The sequence below is a fragment of the Molothrus ater genome, chromosome 2 (assembly GCF_012460135.2).
Source record: "Molothrus ater isolate BHLD 08-10-18 breed brown headed cowbird chromosome 2, BPBGC_Mater_1.1, whole genome shotgun sequence".
Taxonomy (NCBI): Eukaryota; Metazoa; Chordata; class Aves; order Passeriformes; family Icteridae; genus Molothrus; species Molothrus ater.
The window spans coordinates 87,656,596-87,678,566 of record NC_050479.2 but is presented as its reverse complement, the minus strand read 5'-3'; the positions used below and the strand labels follow the sequence as shown (position 1 = coordinate 87,678,566).

The following is a 21,971-nucleotide window of genomic DNA, read 5'->3' as shown; positions in this document are numbered from 1 at the left end:
TTTCATACAAGCATATTGCTTTCAAAGTTTAGCTGTTGCCCAGATTCCCTCAATGTAAGTCTAAAATATAAAATATCATTTTAAAAAATGTCACTCATGAGAATGCATCAAAAAAATAGCTTTTTCATTTTTTAAAGAAAGCCAAACAAAACAAAACCCCAGAACCATTAACCTGACCCACTCCCAACCCTGCTGGTAAAGATCATGAACTCCTAAAATCTCATTATCCTGAGATATACACTGTTAATGAGAATGAACATAACAGAGAATACAAACAGTAGCTGGGCTGCAGGAGCCCTAAAGAGAGCAGAAACATGGAACAAAAAAAAAGCAGTCAGCAGTTCTGGTAATACTGTGAAGCTGTGTAACACATATAGCAACGCATAAAATCAATACTCTGTACCAGAGAACACAATCACACACTGTGGCCACTTGGACGGAGGAGTGATAAGATCAATGTTTCTGTTCTTGTCAGCACTTGTGCCAGCTGCACCTTCAAGCTAGATGGAAGTTTAAAACTGAGCATGACCTACAGGAACAGAGCTGCAGGGTGGGCTACAAAAATTGCTGAATAGCTCGAAGAAAGAGAAGTGGTTTAGCTGAAATGTACTTCAGGGGAGGCTTGCCAGGGAAGGCAGTCCAGAGGGAAAAACAATAAAAGGATGAGTGTCTAATTGCAGCAATGTAGTGTGAGCAAATGCTCAGAAGTGAGGAAGAAAATCTGTCCTCACAACAGAGCTTCTCCATCTCACAGAACTCTATACAGAGCACTGCACATGCTGCCACTCTAAACTTGATGTTAAAAGCTAGGGCACAGAACCACAGAAATATTAGTGCAAGCATTTAAATACAGCCTCGGGCAGCATTGGCAAGACTGTATCCTGCAGATCAAGAGATGGGATTATTGCACTCTAGGCAGCACTTGTCAGACCACACTTGGACTATCCAGGCTTGGTCATCCCAGCTCAAGAAATTGAACACCATCTCACATTGTTCCACCAAGACAAATAATGAATGCAGGTTGCTTCACAGAAAATTTTGGCATAGCTATAAGAAAAACTGAAAACAAACTAAACTAATTGAAAACAAACATTGGAATAGATTACCAAGAGAAATGCTGGCGTTTCTCTTGTTATAAATACTCAGTGCTGAGTTGACAGGGCCCTGGGTAACACAAACTTAGGATTTCCCTTCAACAGAAGGTTGGACCAGATGTTCTCTAGAGGTTCCTACCAACCTAGAGGTTTTCCTATGACTCCATGATCTAAACATATGTTATGCTGTATGCATTGCTAAACACTACTTTTGCCGTAAGCTCATTTTAAATATGATTTTTTTCTGATTTTTCTTTCCATTCCAGTAATAAAATAAAAATTTTAAAAAATAGTAATGGAGACAAGATAATGGAGGATGGTTTACTGTTTTTCAGAATAACTGCCAGCATCTACTGAAATTAGCAAGCACAAGACCTTAAAGGAAATGCCCTTTCACAGAATATTTAATTATACAAGTTGAATTTCTGTCAGAGAATTTTGGATAAATGGCTATAAGGAGTTCCATGAATTCATTCAATTCCTTTAGTCTCTATTAAGCATTTTTTACCATATACTTTGAAAGGCAAGATACACAAACTTTTGGTGTGATTCGGTATATCCAATTTTGCATTTGAGCTTCATGAATGGGAGATAAATCAATATATCAGAAGTCAAACATTGTAGTATTAAATTGTAACTCCACTATGGTTTATTTGGATCATGAATTTAAATACTCAAAACAGAACCATGGAAATCCTACCACTAATAAGGCGAACCTTACCACTAATACCTACTAAGCACAACAATTATTTATTTCAATTAAGATGTAAATGGACGAAGAGACTAAGAGACAAAACAAGAACAAAATCAGCAACAGTGTCAGGTTCCACTTCTACCTAAGAGCAGAAAGACAAACTCAAATTTCCAAAGAAAATGGGATTCCAACCTGCCGAAGTAACAGACAGCTATATCACACCAACATCATACATCAAAGCCACCTCCACAGGCATATTCTTTAAGAGAGTAGCTAACACCTAAAAAAAGCCTAAACAAGCACAAAAATATCAAACCAGGAGTAAATCTAACTCCAGCAATCTGCATTTTGGACTGCATCCTGTAAGACACAAAACCAGCGTTGCACTGAAAGACATCCCAACATCCTCCCAGATGCTGAGAATGCAAAGAGAGATCCCACCTGAGAGTCCTCTCTACATTCCACATGCTGAAAAAGCTGTCAGCACAAACATTGCTCAGGCACTAAAAGACTAACATATGGCTCAAGGGGCTATGGAAAGTAGGAAGAAATCCTACTGCCAGCCATGCAACAACTCTACCTTCTATAACTGTTAAATCCAATGTTGGGTTACTTGTTCATTAGTTATGACATATACTTTATTTGCTGTTTTGGAGTTATGAAAAAATATTACAATGAAATCAATACAGAGCGATATCTCACAGCCAAATCTTCACCTTGACTGTCATCTGTTGGATGACAGTCTCAAGAGACCTGCAGTTCACTCCATGACACTTTGCAGGGGGTGGGGAGGTTTAGGGTTTATGTCGTGTCATGAGAAAACTTCCACTCCCCCTAGGTACTTCTGGATGTCAGTGGCATGATGCCAGACCTCTGGAGTACACAGCCAAATAAAAGGATGCTGCACCAGTGCTAAACCTGTTAGTTCTGTGCCTGCAGACAATGCTGCACAAGCATGTGGAGTTCTGGAGTGGCTTGGCTCTGAAGTCTCTCAGAAGGCAAATGGCACATAACAGATGGTCGGTTGCTTAAGACACTTAGCAGGGACTTCAGGGATCCAGATTCAATTTCAGTTTAACTTTGTACAAGTCTCTTAGAAGGACACATCTACACCATGGATATAGACAGATTTAAGCTGTCTCTGCCCAAGCTAATCTGGCAATGAAAGTGCAGGAGGACTGCTGCAGACACCCAAGCTCGAGGAAATGATCTGCAGGATTTCTGAGTTCGTGGGCACTGCCATACAGATCTCAACACAAGCCTCTCCATGCTGAAGTCTGCTGCATGTGGACTGGACTTCTGTTCTGGTTTTGGCTGGGATAGAGTTAGTTTTCTTCCTAGTAGATGGTATAGTGCTGTGTTTTGGATTTGGCATAAGAATAACACTGGTAACACAGAATTACAGAATGCCTTGGGTTGGAAGGGACCTTAAAGATCATCTAATTCCATACACACCTGCATGGGCAGGGAAACTTCCACTAGACCAGGCTGCTCCAAGCCCCAACCTGGCCTTGAACATCTCCAGGGATGGGGAATCCACAACTTCCCTGGGCAATCTGTGCCAGTGCCTCACACCTGTTGCTGAGCTCTGCTTACCTTGAGTCAAGGACACTTCAAGGTCTCATGTTCTGCCAGCTAGGAGGTATAGAAGAAGCTGGGAGGGAGTGTGGGCAGGACTGGCCAAAGGGATGTTCTATAGCATAGAATGTCATGCTCAGTACATAAACTGCAGGGAGTCAGCCAGGAGCCATCAATCACTGCTCAGGGATGGGGTGGGCATCAGTCAGTGGATGCATTGTACATCACTTGGGGGTTTGGGGATTTAATTTATATCTCTCTCTTTGTTATTTCCCTTTTAATTACAATTATCATTATATAGTTGTTGTTGTTATTATATTTTATTTCTATTATTAAACTGCTTTTACCTTAACCCACTTACCTTTCTCATGCTTCTCCTCCCCATCCCACTGGGGTAGAGGGGTGGGGAAATGAGCAAGCAGCTGTGTGGTACTGAGTTGCTGGCTGGGGTTAAACCACGACAACTTGCTAGTTCTGGTCTCTAAAGGCTCACAGCCCTCTACCCTGTGCTCTAATGCACACATTCTCTTTGTTTTGGTGTCTCGGCTTTCCATCTGTATCAGGAGGATAAAAGCACGGCCCATACTTACAGGGTGTCAAGAGGATAAATACATTAAGTGGTCCTAAGGCACTCTGGGATTACAGCAACAGATGTAATATCAATTCCTTAAAGCAGTGAAAATGGAGAAGAGGGGGCAATTGAAACTCTAAGGAAAGAGCAATTGAGAACATAAAGTTTTTTTTTTTCTAATTTAACTGCGTCTCTGCATCCAGAGGACACTGCAAAAGAAAAAGGGAAACTTTGGAACACAGCAATAACTTGATGAAAGGTAAAAAAGTGGGGGATGGGCACAGAAGTAAAGGATAATAAGATTCTTAACTGTCAATTCAGTTTAAAACTACTATGAAATGGGACAAAAATAGATGTTTACATTTCTGAATTACAATCTATTCGTAGACACCTCTCTTACCTGCTTCTGAGCATAACTAGTCGGAAACTCCCCAAGATAATACAGAAGAAGAAAGGAGTCTTGTGAAGAATCCATGCTTCTCAGCAGTGACACAGCTACTAACAAAATGTAAGTATTCAGAAGCACCATTTAAAACAAAGTGTGCTTAATACATCAATTAAAGAAGCCTAAAAGAACAAACCTCTAATTCAGAAGCAGCCCTCCTAGTAAATTCAATTCTCTAAGATACCAAATTGAGGAAATTTGATTGACTAGTACAATGCAAATTCTTTACTCTCTGTTTTATTTTTGCCTCAGTGATTGTATGTTTGGTATAGAGACACAACAATATATGATGGAATTATTCCCAATTAACTGCTTCCACTGTTAACCACTCCATACATTATTTGCAGAGTAAACGGCATGGTTTACGTTAACCTGCTTTGTAGTACATCCACAACATGGTAGAAATGTGCACACGAGCAACTAATGCATCTCTGTTAATGACTGGTAATTTGTTAAGCTCATAAAACCTACAGCTTATAATCTTATTGTTCATAATCTTATCTTCATCCATAGCCCATTATTGTCTTGCTTCAGTCTTCTTCATCATAAAAAAAAAAATTAAAAACATTAAACCCTGCTTATTTTAGTAAAAAGAAAGTACTTATCAGTCACAACTCAATACAGTGTTAGAAATTAATAATTCTGTAACAGATGATTAGCATAACAGTTTCTGCTGTTTTTTATTCCTTGCAGCAACTCTCAATACATGTCATACACTTTTAAGAATCAACTATAATGTGATCACTTTCTACTGCACACCTATAATTTCTACCCACAGCAGTACAAATTGTACCAGAATGCACATAAAGCAGAAGTATGGAGAAATCCACAAAAGAAATAAAAGATTCAGTCTCTGATGCTTCATGACTCGCCAGTGTTATATGGGAAGCAAGACAGTAGAGAGCATTTTAATGTATCTTCAAAACTATCCCTGTGGCATTGATTAGAAACAGTAATAAAGGGTTTTCATTCAGCAGTCAGAAGACAGGATTAGCAAAACGAGCTTGAAATGAGGACCAAGTAGATTCAACAGAATCCATGGGTACAGAGTTCTTTCCCTACTAAAGAAACATTTTTAAACATTACTAATTCTTTTGATTCTGAAAAGTTAATTCTCATCTCCTACATTTAACAACAAAAGCATAGAAAACACAAGGAAGCAAAGAAAGAAATAAAGTAAATGGCAAACTAGTCTTTCCTGTGCTCATGAAGACTGTAGGGACTTGTCTGTGGCTTGATTAGGGACGACGACAAACAGTGGCTGGATGTTCTGTAACCCTGTGGAGAGCCTAGCCCTGGCTGCATTACCTGCAGTGACAAAGCCACGGGCCAGGGTGCCAAGTTTTGAGAGACAGTATTGAAGATGAGCTATAGATGACTTCTAAAATTCAGACTGGCAGCAAGTCCCATGAATGTTCACAATCCTTGCCCTACTGGATGCAGTAGTTAAATGAAGAAGGTTCAGATAGCCATGTGAACTTTGGCCCAGCTCATTAAAGGCAGCAAGAAAGAACAATCATTCCAGTCAAATTTCCAAACAACTGGAAGTTCAATTATCTGTGCTGAATAAATTAAGCAATTTAAGTTGTTCCTAAGCAGCAAGGGACTGAGCTAAATGGAGATCTGAGTTGATTTAAAGCTAATTTGTGTCAGAAAGTTCTGAAATGGCTTTCAGTTCAGTGTCTGCAGTAATTTCTATAAAGTGGTATTAAAACTATTAAGTTTTATGTGAGAAGTCCTTAATAGGTTCAACAAACATTCACTGTCACCTTCGGCCATACAAGGTCCCTTCCCTTTGTTTGGGAAGTGTGTTTTATTTATTTCTGCAAGATATTTAAAGCAAAGCCCAACATAAACGGCAGGATTCTTCCTTTTGTTCACAGTTTTCATAAGTTGCTGAAAGGCTGGGTAATTTTACATATTACAAAACAGAGGACCTATAGTATTCCATAATACCTGTGGTGACTTGGCTACCCATTAGAAACATCCCAACTATGTGTACAGCAAAACCCTAACAAACCACACTTTACTTTCCAGAAACTAGAATGCATTCTCCCATCTTTACTACCCAGGTCTTGCTCTGTGTCAGCAGTGCTTAAATAAACAAATTAGATGCCTCCTTAGACAGCCAGATAATGGAGTTACAAGCTCATCCTTTACTCACATGAGAAAGATTATACCCGTTTAGATGGGCCTCTTGCAGACCTACTTACCTGGGGGTAACAGGAGCAGACAAAAAGGGAACCTGCTAACCAAGGCCCTACCAAGTGGCTTACTTAAATGGGTCTAGGAATGCAGAATTAAGTAGGAAATATCACAGTTATTACACTTATTCAAAACTGACAATAAGTCATTGCTTTATGGAAATTTGATACATTCTTGTTTTTAAAGTTAGGAGAGTTGAGACATAGAAGGCTGAAGAAATTTGTTTAATGTCATCCTCACATCCTCAAAGGATATGAGGAACAGAACCTGAGTCATATGTTTTAAAGAAAGATTTAACTCTGGGGGTACAAAGGTGCAGGGAGAACTGGAGGGGAGGAATTGTTTTCCAGCTTGAAATTCTTACTGTGCTTCTCCCCTTCAATGACCATAAACCTCCTCATGTACAAATGAACAAATGTCCACATTACAACAGTTATGTACAAGTCTGCCTGAGTGATGAATCAACTCGTTGTTTATCCAAAATAACAGATACAAATGGCTCTCACACCTACCAACAGCTAGAATTAAAACACTTCCACACTGAAGAAAAACCAAAATAATTTTAAAATCCCCCGCATCTAAAAAAATAAAACCAAAACAACCTAAATAAAATACAGTGCTAGCAAAGAGTAGTTAGTGAGAGGAACACTGCAAAAAATGCTGAATCTCATGTCTTGTCTTTCAAGTTGCAATAGCTTAGACCCTAAAACGAGGTTTGAGGCCCTCACCACCAGGATTAATCAGTGTTTACTCAGCTCTCAAGCAAAATTCAATATTTTAAATTAAAACTAGTCTCAGGTCTCCAATAACGTTTTAATATTATTCTGTAATGTCATCATGCTGGTTACAAATGGACTTAATTTACCTCACATTCATTAGGACACCACACTGTTTGAACTCAATATTACATTTCCTTCTCCTCCCAGCCAAAACATTGTCATGCTAAAATGTTTTTCTAATAGTTCTCCCCCACCAAGGTGCATGTTTCCATAGGGACAGCAACAGTACTACACCATTTGGATAGGAAACTAAAACTAATAGCCGGGATCTTTTCACAGCTTCTCAAATTCCTATCATAAAAAACAAGAATTCTCCAGCTAGTGTCACTGAAAACATTAGCTTTTCCAGAATTCACTGTCTTGCTGGTTTCTCTTTGGTTTTTGATATGGGGTTTTTTTTTGGCTGGGGGGAGGGGTTGTTTGTTTAGGATTTTTCTGTTTGTTTTTGGTTGGTTGGGTGTTTTTGGATAGTCTTATTTTCACAGGATTGTACCACAACTGTCACCACACTTATGTCATTAGAGTGAAAATACAACAGAAGTAAATATCACTTATTATGTCAAGAGACAAGCATCTCAGGGTCACTGACTGTCTCTCTTTGTCATTATCCCCTGTGTGAGAAAATGGAGACTATCAGATAATGCAGCCAGCGGGAGGGCAACAAAAGAGAGAGAAATCTAATGTGTGTCGCTTCCAAAGCTGTTTGTCGTTAGCAATTTTGTTCTGATTTAAAGGACAAACTGTCCACCCCTTTTAAACCTCAGAGATTAATTTTCAGTTATTTGTAGGGTCAAAGTCTCTTCACATGATTTAACTGTCTGTCCAACAGATTCAGTTAGGCATTCAAGCTTTGTACTTCAAACTAAACAGTGCACTATATTATTTATTCCAGTTTGGCGTAAATAAGTATGGATTACCTTATGCAAACCATTCTAAAGTTGTTAGCTGCTTTACAGTACCAAGAGCTTTGACAGCAGCCAGACCCAGAGAATGGGCATGCTCCCTGCTCTTTTAGTATGATCTGAGACTTGAGTATACGTGGCCTGCATGGCTGCTCTACTACTGTCTTTATGCTCATTGGTAAATGCACAATATTGGTTTTAATCTACAGAAAAAAGTATTAATTACTCCTGCTCTAAGATTAAATTGCACAAATAATTAATGCAGAAAAATATTATCCAGGAGCAACAGTCTTTATCCATTATTGTAATTACAGAGCATTAGGGGAAAATTTGCTGTATTTGACCAGCAAGTTTCTAGACCATGTTTTTATCTTCTAAACTTATGTTTCAGTAAAAGGAAAATGCTAGTAGAAAATTTACTTTGAAAGTAAATATTAAATAACTGAATTTGTATATTTGATTCCACTTTGAATAAATTGTAACTTCTGCTCATAACTTCTGCTTTTAATTGTAACATTAATACACAGGTATTATTCTTATCAGATTTCTTTAGTTGTTTAAAATTAAAAACTTTTAAAAATAAACCCCATTAAGGATTTTCTTGACTATGCTTAGCTTTTCCTCAGCTCTTCTTGAAACACAAAAGATCAGAAAGATCAGCCTTAATAATCTTGCCTTACAGCTCCTAGTAAAATGCATTTTATATTAAAATTAAGCAATAGTAAAAATTATCAAGATGTCTATTATGAATGCTTCTGTATGCAGACTCATTAACCTAAGTTAAATTAATAGAACAAGACAAAATGTAACCATGACCACTGACCGCTTGCAAAGTTCCCTAGTGACTTTTTGGTATCTTATGCCAGTCATTTCAAAAATTCCATTTTAAGACCACACAAAAGGCTCATTTCATGAGTGATTTTTTTTTTTTAAATCAGGTCTCATAGAACTTCTTTTTCCATAACCAGTAATATTTTCTGATGCATTTTGTGAAAATAATTATTGTAATCCTTTCCTCTAATAACAATGAAGAGAAATCTCCCATAGAAAGACATACACCCTAATGTTTATATTTAGTGATTTCCTTCTTTGACAATTTAGCTGCTATCTGTAGAAGCAAAAATCAATACTTTATTTCTTCTGCAGAGCAATATCGGCTACTTTGCAATCTCCACATGTTTGCACATAAATATTCTTGAAGGCAAACTAAATCAATTAACATTTGTAGCTGTCCATCCAGTCCCTTTGCAAAACATATTATGCACTTAGGATGAATTCAGTGTAAATCATCATCCTAGCCACACAATTAAATACTATAAGCTTCCTTAACCCTCAGCTCAGACTTTCCTAATCTCTGAAAGAAAGCAATGCCAGATGGCCATGAACAACTGTTAAGAATCAGAGGGACACAGAGAAATACCTGAAGCTCTCAGTAATTCAGTGGAGAAACACCTTCTGTTCCAACTTACTGTTAAGCTCCACTTAGACAAATTTGCTTTCTACAAATCATAGGTGATTCTTCCAGGTTAACTGATACACATGCTAGTAATTTTCTAAAGCTGTATTTTCTTGCCCTGAACCAAATTCACAGACAGTGAATTTTTGCTACAACCCTTGGTCAGTTATCACAGCAACAGCAAGTACAAAGTGCAGAGAGAATCCACTGACTACTGCACTTCTCCATCACTTGAAACATACAATTGTACGTAAGTATCTGTGGGTACACATTAAAATAAGTAAAATACATTGTATGTAAAAATAATGTGTGTAATATATAATATTCACATATAATTAGTTGTCAATCTGTATGAGTTAGCTGCAAGGCTGAAAGAGGAGTAGAGCTCATTGGCCCATGAGGCACAGATTAGACCCCATTTCTCTGCCTCAAGAAGAAATGATGGAAAAAGGTTCCTCTTTTCCTACAGAAGAACATCCTCCAGTAAGCCAACACAAAGAATCAGTCCAAACAATCATGCCCAGCATGCTGGGATGCCAAAGGGCACCTCCAGTGTTCATTTTCAGAGGAAGCATCTCACAAGCACCATTTTATATGGCAACAGGGTCGATGTGTCTCCTCATCTCTGAAGACCAGGAGCCTCATTCTGCTTTAAATTACAGTTCAGGAAACTTCATGTTTAAAAGTGAAGCTTCTCTTTTTAAAAATAAATCACCTTGCATTGTAAAAGATGATAGTCCCTGCTCAAGAGCAGGCCACAGCTTCATGTTTTTGGACTTGGGTTTCTTAACAGAAATTCAGAAGGAAGCAGTGAGAACAGGCAAACCTGGGAATGGAAAAAGTAGGTTAAGAAGAAAGATAGGACTGAAGGAGCAGGGAGTGCTTCAGGGCAGGGCAGGGCAGGAGCAAAGTGCACTGGCAGAGCTGTGTGGGGAGTCCATTGCTGGGCTAGCAGGAGGGTTCAGGGCAGGAGTGCGAGTTGTTGGAGGTGCACAGCATCAGCTGAGGACTGACACAGAGTCAAACATTCACAACCTCTCAGATATATTCATGATGGAACCAGTGGAGGTTCCAAGTATGAAGCCAGATGTGGAAAACTACAGAAAACATATAGTGTAGTGTGCTTCATTCTAGTTGCATTCCCAGGAATCAAAGGATGATGTTGTTCATTTGAATGTCTCAAACAATAAAGCAGCACAGTCAAAAAAAGAAAAAAAAGAATACAGCAAAACTGGAAGAATGCATGGGAACATCATTCTAGCTTGCAAAATTGAGGATAAGACAGCTACTGTTAAGAAGGGAGGACTTCTGAGCAGTTTAAATCAGGCTGAAGGATCACATGTCTGTTGTAAACTACTTTAAAAAGAACCTGACATCTTGCATTTAGTATTTTTTAATGATCTCTCAGATTCACCAGGCCAGAGCATTATTTTCATTCTGAATAGCATAGTTCACATTTTAAAAAGAAGGCATTTTTAGAATATTGGCTAGTGATGTGGTGATAAAGTTTAGTAACAGAAACAAAAGTGATATAAGCCTTACAACAAAAGACATGGTAAGGAGAGTGTGAAGGGGATTAGGAGAAAAGGGTAAGAACTGAAGAAGCACAGGACACTAGAGAACTGTTCCAGATGGTAGGCTAGTTTTAACCTAAGCAGCAATGTGTTTGTACAAAAGTCCAGTGGGAGCTGAGCAGACAGAGATGAGCACACAGATGAAGTCTGAAATGTTCTTGTGAGTTCAAGGAATGGGAAAAAAAGGACTCTGAAGGTCTGATGCAGAGTCAAGAAAATTGCTGCTTGGGAAGAAGAAAAAAAACAAAGAAAGATGTTGCATCTAAGGAGGTGAGGAGTAAGAGACACCTACATAACAGATCACAGAGGACATGAGTAATGAGACCAGATAAAAACTTTTCTAAAACTAGTCACCACATAAATATATGAAAAAAAATAGTTCAAGGTGTCAAAGTAATGCAGCACTGAGTCAAATAGCCAGTTTGATATTCATATGGTGTGGTTAAAATTATTTATTCCAAAATTACATATGGCAACTGTCTAGTAGGGTATGTGTACAGAAAAGGAAAAAAAAATTAAAATCATAAGTGAACTTTGATCAGATGTTCTTCAGTGATCAGTTCTATCTTTCTATTTCAGTAAGATGCCACAAGTTGAGTAATTTCAGTCTAGCATTTCAGTCTATTACTGATAAAAGCTCACTGTTGCGTGAGCGGTTCAACACTGTACCAAATCTCCCATTAACTCTTGCTCTTAGAGGTTATTTCAGTAAGTGGGTCAAGATAAACAGACAACCAGCTAGTAAGGCTTCTAATTTGAACAATGATATCTGTACACCAGAGGTAGCTATTTGAACTGGACTGCTAATGCCCCTTTTTCCAAAATAAATCCCAGGATGGTGTTTTCATTTATTTATGAAGCTTACTGTATGTTTCTGGATCACAACCATGAATGGTTTTGTTCACGTGCCCAAGCTTTGTAACCACCAGGAAAAAAGTGACCTTTGCTTTCAAACTAAGCAAACCCTTTCATATTGGGTTATATTCATGAATACTCAGTACTCAATGAGCCTGTGATTTCCTTAAAAATACTGTACTGAAGGATGCTTAGCTGGCAGAAGACTTAACATTTTCTCCCTTCCCTGTTGTGACAATACTTTGCTCTAAGTAGCCATTACGCTTTTAACTTGCTGGCTGAAACATTCATTGCTGCAACTCCTCACACCTCCTGGCTGATGGAGGAAAATCAATTTTGATCCCTGAGAAGCAAGTGCAAGTCTCCAACTTCACACACCAATGTGTACAATTGCAGCTGAAACTGAACCCATATTAAATCACCATTCCAGGCATTTTACATTTATGCTGAGACCTTAAGAGGTTAGAACATACATGATTTACTGTCTTTAATTGGAGAAATGGGACAGAACTTCCTTCAAATGAAAAAAGCACTTTGTCAAATGAAGTTTACACAAAGCAAATGAGATTTATAGTGACAATGAAAATATACTTTAAAAATTAACCTTAAGCTTTTTTCAAAACAAGTATTACAACAGAATGCAACAATCCAGCCACTGCAGGATTTTAATGCTACAATAATTCTGGTCTTCCTTAAAGGGCAACAATTCTGCCCTTTCTTAGATAACCCAGTTGAAAGCACATTAGAATAGCAAGTCTGAGCAATCAGAAGCCAAACTACAGCAATCAGGTAGCAATAAAGATACAGAAAGCATGTGTATTTCCCAATAGACACAAGTTTAACAATGAAAATATTCCAAGCAGGTATGAGAGAGAGGGAGGGGAGGAGAGAACTTACAGTACTGCTTCAAAGATGCACTATACACATAATGCAGCAGTACAGGATACACTAACAGATGAAGGCAACTGAAAAGGCAGTACTCACCCAAAATATTAAATTGAAAAGGAACATCATGTATTTCAAACAACACAGGCAGCCTCTTGCCATGTTGCACTTCTTAAATTCTAAAAGGAAAACAAAGGATAGATCCAGGTAAAAGACCACGTATTTGCTGCCTTTGGGTGCACTGTATTTTTCACTTTTTACGCCAGTTCCAGTCCCAGCGCCGGTCCCGGTTCCGACCCCAGTGTGGCTCTGTGTGCGTGATCCAGTTGTACCATAGAAAGCTCCTGCAGTAAAACCTCGACCAAATTGCCTCCCTGAGGTAGAAGGTTTAGCAAAATCTGAGTCTTTGCTATCCAAAGATGGACTCCGGTGAATTGAAGAATCCTCACTACTTGACTTCTCCATGATCTCTCTTTTCACAGTTGTCAGATTTAATGTATAGCATCTCTCAGCATTAAATGCAGTGCCTTGCAAATGCCACAGTGCGCTAAGAGCTGTCTGTGCTTTGCTTCTCTTTTTCTTCGTACATAAATCAGATAATCACTGCAGAATTTATTCACTGCATTGTTGCTGGGTTTATTTTTTATAGCAATGAAAGCTGAACTCTGTCTGTCTGAAGCATGGATTTATACATTAATATCCCGTGCAAGAGCATACTCATGATTTATCTTGATGAATCAGTTATGCAGAACTTTGATTTTTATTAAAAAGAGCCATAAGCTCTTTCTCTGCACTCCTAGTCTACAGTCCTCTAATCTATAGGCAGCAGATGGTCCTTGCATCCATTTCCAAAAAGCTTCTGCAGTACACCTGGGAGACTCTCCTCGAGCCAGAGCACTTTCCTTGCTCTCAGCTTCCCTCTCTGTGTCTCTCTGACTCTCTCTCACACGCTGTCTTTTTTCTTTCCACCCATTTGCAGTGTCTCATTCAGTAACCCGCTACCGGAGCGCACTCTGTGTTTCACTGCTGTTGCCGTGAAATCATCAGCAACTGCAACCACTGGGCATTTCCCACAGAAATCCCTGACCTAACTATCGAGTAATAAATCCGCCCTCCTGCTCGCCCCTCCCCTCTGCTTTCCATCGGGCCAGTTAGCAGAAGCCTTCTCCTCCAGGACACGCCTCCATGACATAATATCTTTAATAGGATTAGAATTACTCTTGACTATACAAGTGCACAACAGAAAATCTCTTTAAATGTCAAGTACTGTTTAGCTGTTTATGCGCTAGAACCGTTAGGCAGTGATATTCCTTCGATGCAATAAAATACAGAAAAAGTATGGATTAGACAGGTGCTAACCTCTCTCTGCTCATTAACAGTCACTTACATTTTTTTCTGGCTTAAACGAATCCCACGGGACAAGCAATGAGAATAGGCTAGCACCCAGCATACACTGCTTAGGCACACATCTCAGCTGTACGTGCACATAATGCAGCACCATCACCTGTGATATAATTAACTAGACAGAGCGGCTGCCTCTTACGAGGTCATCATTTAATTCTTAAAACTCCCCAAATGTAAGGGGATCTGAGCCTGCAGCTCTTTGCACGCTATTTAACAAGTACATCAGAGATTCCTGTTGTGCACAGCAATAAGCCATCTTACATCACAGGTTGTCTGTGAACTAGAAACACTGACCCAAATGCCACATTTCTTTTCCACAGAGGAGTGCAACATGCCTGCTAGGACTCTGAAACAGGGAGGGCACGACTGTGCACGTGTGCCTGCGCATATGCATGCAAGTGCCTGGAGGGGAGGAAGAGAAGCACTTCAGGTCACTACTCCCCATACTTCCAAATTTGTCATTTTGTCATAAGCACAAAAGCAGCACACCAATGGCGCAAAGTGCTATAGCAGACTTAAAATGCAGGTTATTCTTTTCTCTCTGTAAAGAAAGAAACCACAGTAGGAGGCCCCTGTGAAGGAAATACGGCTACCAGGAAAAGCAAAATTTTATGCAATTTTCAGCTGACCCCTCCACATGCGCATTAAAATGCACTGTTCATGGTTATCTCCAGTATCTTTGAAAAAAGACAATGTAACATTTATTCAATCTTGCATATCTATGGCCAAAAGCCTCTAAGGATTCTGTAACTTTTATGTAACAACATCAGAATCAACACCCTAAAGCAGTGCTGTACCTTTCTTGACAGCCTTTTTTCTGCTAAAAGATCCCTCCATCAATAAAGTACATTAAATACCCAGTATTTGGATGTGTAACATCTCTCTCACCTTTTCTGCTCTAAAGTCAGATTTTAACAACAGGCAGGTCCAAGCCCATATCAACAATGTTTGTTCACTTTGCTTTTCAAAAGTAATTTCAAAGCTCCCTACATCAGATGTGTCTGTCAGAAAGACGACAGCAGGATGACTACTCAGCACTGTGCGAACAGAAAAAGCTACACACAAAACTCCCAAGTAAAAAAAGATAAATTAGCCATGACCAAAGTAGAATGGGCATTTCCACACATGTCTACAGTGCACATACGGACTTCACCATAAGCAGTTATCAAGCAGCAACCTTCTCAGCAAAACACATGGAAGCAACTTGCAGGTCACAGCCAGGTACCTGCCTCAAACACCAGAGCCTGCAGGATAACTCACACTGGAACACAAGGCAAATGTCTGAGTATGAATTTAGAAGACTCTTCTTCTGTTTGAAATTCACTTACTGGAAGTGTAAAGTTGTACCACTGCAAACCAATGCTGCAGCTAGATATTTTCAGCGGTATTCACTTGTCATACAAAACTGAGCTCTCAGCCAAAAAATTGTGAGAACACACAAGTACTTTAAAGCATTTTTAGCTTTTTAGTTTTTCCACCCTTTGGTTTGCCATAAAATTTACACTGACTTAGACTAGCTACAGAAAAAAAAAATTGCTGTGCACTTGTGAAAATTAGCGCAATATAAATATTTGCCTTCCCATTGAAAGTACATGACAAAAATAATTAATCCGCCCTCCTCAAGGTTAAAAAAATTGAAAGAATATTCTGTAATAAGCAAAAAATTTTCACAAATACTCTCATAGTTTGTAAATAGTGGAAACTTTCTACTGGTGGTTAGGAAAAAAAAAGCAAACCAACTACACCTCCAACCTTTTTTTTTTCCAAGTTTTCATTATTAGAACTTAATGAAGTTTTCCTGTTTTCTATTTTTACCTCCAAATACTGCAAAATACTGGTTTACTGCACCATTACCTCTAATGTACCTTCCATTAAGAGATCTTCATCATCGGTCTACAGCACAGTTTGTACTTCAGAACAGTCCCAAGCAAAGACACACGTAAAGTCAACAGACAGCTTAAAAATCCAGACCTGAGCAACGAGCAGTGGGGAAAACACGGCTCCAGATCAGCCTCTCCTCCTGCTGTGTAGCAAGAAAACATATGACTCTCTTATGGTTATGCTGTGGCCACCAGGGAGACTTTACAAGCCTCAGTAACCTTCAGCCACTCGAATTTGCAGCCATGGTGTACCTTTACAGATTAGAAGCCACTTCCTGGTGCTGCAACTCCAACTCAGTGCTCAGGTACTCAGTTAATAAACCACACAGGGCTGCTTACTTGCTGAAAAAATAGATGGTGAAAAAGCTGTAACAGTCCATCCAGCTGTGTTTTGACCAGCCTCTGCACTCAACTCTGCCTCTGACTGAGACTTCAGCAGAAGGTGTTGCTGCGTGGCAACAGCACCTTTCAGGGTCCCACTCAACAGCACAACCTCAGAGTGAGGACAAACACATTTTGCTTCACTACAGATCTTAACTCTGTTTAGTAATCAGGGCATGAAAAACATTCAAAAGCTCACTCTGTACTTCATTAATGTTTGATTACTGAATCACAGAATTTTGTTGCTGAGTGATGCCTTCACATCAAGAAAATAATTTCAGTCCCACGTGTATATGCCTGGGACAAGGCAATAAACAATCCTTTGCATTTAAATGGCTCTTCCAAATATTAAGGGTAAAAATGTAGGCCACTTTCAGATAGCAGGTATGAAAACTGATGTCATGATTCAATTAATGGGTGAAGCCAAAAAGTGGAAAGGAAGAATATTATTAATATGTTCAAAAAGCATAGGCTGGCTCTCCTACTAAAACTGATTTATTTGGCTCCCTCCTGGGAATAGTCCACCATAGTCCCCAAAGCACACATCCCAGCATCTTCATTTCTTTGTGAATTTCACAATTTTTAAAAAATTATTTAATCTTTTTTGTCAACCTGTAGTTTAATCTCACCAGAGCCTCAGTGCCAATTACACCCAGCTACAGTGCTCCTGAACTCCTGTTTGTTTCTGCCCTCCTCAGCTGTTCTTGCACAACTGGCTTGAGGAATCGTGCTGCAAAACAGGAAAAGCTGACCAATTTATAAACATATTTATAAACACAGATTTTAAAACACCTAATACAGTTATAAAAGGTACCTCAGCAATATAGAAAAAAATGAACTTTTTTCCCCCTTTCAAAAGTCTCAAATAAATTTCACTTGACATTCCCCTTCAGTGAGATTGCTGACCCAGTGAGAGGGAGAGGGATTACAACAGGAAAGAACAGGAAAAAATACTGAAGGCTGAGCAAAAATATCTTAGGCTTTTTTTATGTCTCCCATGATTCCTGAAAATGAAATATGAAACTCTATGGGTTTTTTAAAAAGGAAAAACTCCAGTCACCATGGTACACAAGCCATTTAACACCTCATTATATATTTTATCTTGCAATTTCTATTAGGTAGGATAATGCTACTGTCACTATTTTAAATATGGAGAATTCGAGGACCAAGATGTTTGCTGAGGATGAATAGGAAACTGCTGGCAGAGAAGCAAACCAAATCTGTGCCTCACACATCCTCAGCTAGCTCACTAACCACTGCACCATTCTCAAATTAATTATTTTTCAAATCACGAGTTTTAGTAACGCTGCCCCATGACTTCAGAACAATACTGAGCCCTGCAGAGAGATGAACAAATGCATATGCTACCAAGTGTTGAAAGGATATGGTTCTTAAATTCAGTCTTTTCTTTCGAATTGTATTGACCAGGAACTCAATTTTACAAGCCTTCCTCAGGGTACATTAGATAGGCAAAGAACAGAGATTGCTGGGTATAAACTCAGTGATTACATCTTTCCAGTCACTGCTCTGAATCCTGGAAGTCCATGAGAAGGAGATAAGGAACAAAAGTTGAAAATAACAGCTTAAAACTGGCATAAAGTTGCATACAGCTGGAAGCTCAGATTAAAATAAACACCAAACCAACACTGATCATGGAATAAACTTAAAGGGAAAAGAATGTCCAAAGAATAGAACTGAGATTAGGATCACATGAGAGACAAAACCATGGGGTTCTCAGGTCTTCCATGTTCTTGGTTTCATGCCAAAAAGTTTACAGACCCCAGCAAGTTAAAATGCCTGGAGTTCTGAGGTCTTCCAATGCTGCAGAATTTATAACCAAAAACCTGGATGCTCTGACAGCTGTAATGCACATCCTGGGGCCTGCCAATCTCCAGCTTGGATGTTGTAAATCCAAAGTATTCTGCCGACCATGGGATTGGACAAAAACAAGGTAGATTTCAAGCGCAACTTTGTGTGGTAGACAAGTTTTGAAATCTGCCTATGTTTCTTAGATCCAAATAGCCCAAACCATATTTCACCTTTGACATACAATCATTTTCCACTAAGAGAAGTATTTCATTAGAAACAGACAGAACTACTGTAACTTCAGCTTTGGAGTCTCCAATCACTGATCATAGCTTCACACGTTATTTAGAGCCCATATGAACAGCTTGTTTGATACAAATGCTAAAAAAGAATCACTACCAAGTGTTCAGAGAAGAGTGGAATGCACACTTAGTTTCTCTACTAGCATGAGGAGCAGCCATTTCTCTTATGGTCAGAAAACCACCATTTCCTTTGGCACTTAGTGGACAGACAGCTGATGGAGGGGGGAGATTGGATTCATTAAGAAACAGGCTTACTCACAGCTGGTGCCTGTGACCTGACCAGCAAACAATCCCAATGTTTTGTGAGAGGCAACAACCTCATGCCCTTCTCTCTTCACATTCTAGCACAACTAAAAGCATCCAAAAGGCATCACCTGATCCTCAATTCCTCCTGCAGAAGAAAGCCAGCTCCAGAGGCCAGGTAAAAGGATCTGGAATAGGTAGATATGCATACAGCATAAGCTGGAAGGAAAATCAGGGTGCTCAGATGGATTTTCGGAGGCTGAACTCCATGTTCTGGGACTCCACCTAGTATTGGCATGGCTGAAGAAAAGGAGGGCTTGCAGAGAGACAGGAGTGAGACAGCACTCCGGGATGCAGGAACTTTGTGAAGGAGCACCCCTGAGGAGGCACTGAGTTTGAGATCTGTGGGTAAAGAATCTTTTCTTACAGACAGAGGAATTGAGTGTCTAGGCACCTCAATCCAACACCCACCTCCATTAGTCCCGAATTCACCAAGAGAAATTATACTTCTTGACATTGTTACTGGAAAGGAAACGAATTAATCTGTTTCTATGACAAAAACAAGAGCACAGCAGCTTCTGGTTGCCTCTGATGAGTAACACTCCTTGCCTCCCTAGGGTAAAGAGGTAAAAAAAGGTAAAATCTCTTTGAATGGCCTAAATTAATACTTACTAGTTTATATTAATATATCCCAGTGAGACAAGTTTATCCTTCTAATATGGGGTCCTCACTGACTGGATGACCAAGAAAACAAGATCCTGTTGTAAGACTTTCCACTGAGCCAAACACTCAGTGTCATTTGGTCCCTGAGATTTCCACTAAAAATCATTTATTGGTAATAATGTGCATGTGGCTGAGACTTCTCATTTAGGATTTCACACCAGGGACAGAATAAGATTCTGTCTCCAAATTGTATAGAGAAATTAGCTGTAAATCATGTCAGGAACCTTAACCCACAGTGGTCAATTACAGATGATGAGGTGATACGCTAATGCACAGGAGATGGGGGCATGCAGATTAAAATGCAATATGAGGTCCAAAAGCTAAGAAATTTTTATTATGTCACACCTTTGGTGTGTTGTCCCAGTTGTTCCTCAGGGGCTCTCAGATTGAGCAAAAAGAATGTCTGAGTTTCCAAAACAACAGAAAAACAGAAGAGAAAACGGAAATCCTGCTACCAATGTTTAAGCTTTTAAATCAAAACATTTGCAATATATACAGGGATCTTCTGGGGTTTGGTTTTCACTTCACAAACATAATGAAATATGTTAGATCTGAAAGAAGCACTGTAAATACTATGTTAGACTACAATTCACCATTGTTAGTTTCACCTTTAAGAACTAAAATCCAGAGAGTCTATTTATTGTTTGTTTCTAAGAAATCTGGAAATCAGAGTCTCCTTGGGCTTGGCAGTGTGCATACGTAGAGAAAGTCAACCCGCACACAGTCTAATCTCCAAACAGAAAAACAGACATAAACAGCTGGCTCTGAGGGGGAAAAAAACCCACAAACTGGGTTTTTTTCCTGAGCTCCCAAAACTACCTTACCAATTCTCCCTCTAGCAGGTGAGAGAAAATAGGAAATATGAGGGCAAAAAGAACAGCATGTGCCCAAGCAGACAGGTCTATCCTACCAGGCAGCAGAGCTTAACAGATGCTTTCGAACAGTCTGTTTATGACTTTTAGCTTAAGAATCTGAATCCCTTTTAATTACAGGGTGTTTATCTCATCTTCCATAACAATGAATACATTTTTTCATCTCCATCAACAGTTAATCCTTAATTCTGCCAAGAACTTAACCTCAATATTTTAGGTCAGTGAGTTCCACAGATATGCATCATGTTAAAAAAACCCAGCATCTTCCTCTTATTCACTATCATAATTAAGCTTTCCAGCTCTATCCTCTGTCTGGATATTCATCCTCATCTCATAATTCATTAGTTTGTAATCCTCTATTACATTCTATGTTATTGTCCTTCATTAAACTAAGCACTTTTCAGCATGTCATGTTGTTGAAAATTCTCTGACTCCCTAATAATTTCAGTTAACCATCTTGGGCTTCTTTCTAATTGAGCTACGTTTCTACCATAATCTTTCCCAATCTGCTGATGAAAAGATCTCCTTTTTAAAGGACAAGAGTCAATGTTCAGATTCAAAATAAATTTAATCAATTCTGTTTCTATCAACATCTTAATGAAAGCGAAGTTACTCAGATTGAATAGACATTCTTCCATCATCCCCATTCTGCTTTTCTATTTCAGATTCAAATTTTGACTCTGAAAATTCAAAATTTGGCTCTGAAAATGTTGAACTTTTCCAAGCTTAACAGGAAAACACTTGTAGTTTAAATTTGTATCTTACCTGTAGAAGAAAGGGAGTTTTCTCACTACAGTGATATAAGTCTAATACTGATTCCTTGTAAAGTCACCAGGAAGACCACCCTCAAAAGAGGGAGTCTTTGTAAAGATGCTGACATAATCCAAATCAACTCTTGGCCATCCATTAATGTGTGGCACAAACTGCTGTCTCCATCCAGTACACACATTAAAAAAAAAAAGTGTATGCAGGGAAATGTTGTTTACTTTGCATACAGAGAAAATAAGATTGAGGGCCCAGAAAGTCCTTCCAGAGTCAGGAAGGCAGCAGCATCACATCCTCGACACTACTGTGTGAGTAAACATCCCAAAACAGATCTCCAAAACCATGCTTTAAAAATTAAAGACCAAAAAAAGAAAGCAGGGGCGAGGAACTGAAACGGATTCTTCTTATTTAACACCTATTTTTTGCAGAGGTAAAGTACATGGTCTGAGTGCTTCTCTTCCACTCCCACTTTAAATGACAGTTTAGGTTTTTACATCTCCTATATTGACTACAGATTAAAGAAAGCTAGCTAGATAGGCTTTTGCCTATCATGAGAG

General features: G+C 39.0%; 1 protein-coding gene across 3 annotated transcripts in view; it reads right to left on the bottom strand.

The window, feature by feature from the left end:
• Window positions 1-21,971, bottom strand: part of TSPAN9 (tetraspanin 9) — a 167,293-nt gene that overhangs the window by 77,190 nt on the left and 68,132 nt on the right. For 2 of the 3 annotated variants that reach the window (XM_054514006.1, XM_036384838.2), the window contains one exon: window positions 13,138-13,217. In XM_054514006.1, coding sequence (XP_054369981.1) covers window positions 13,138-13,217 — 80 coding nt within the window. Of the gene's footprint in view, window positions 1-13,137; window positions 14,097-21,971 lie in introns of those variants that run through there. The other variant, XM_036384831.2, reaches the window with a different exon arrangement.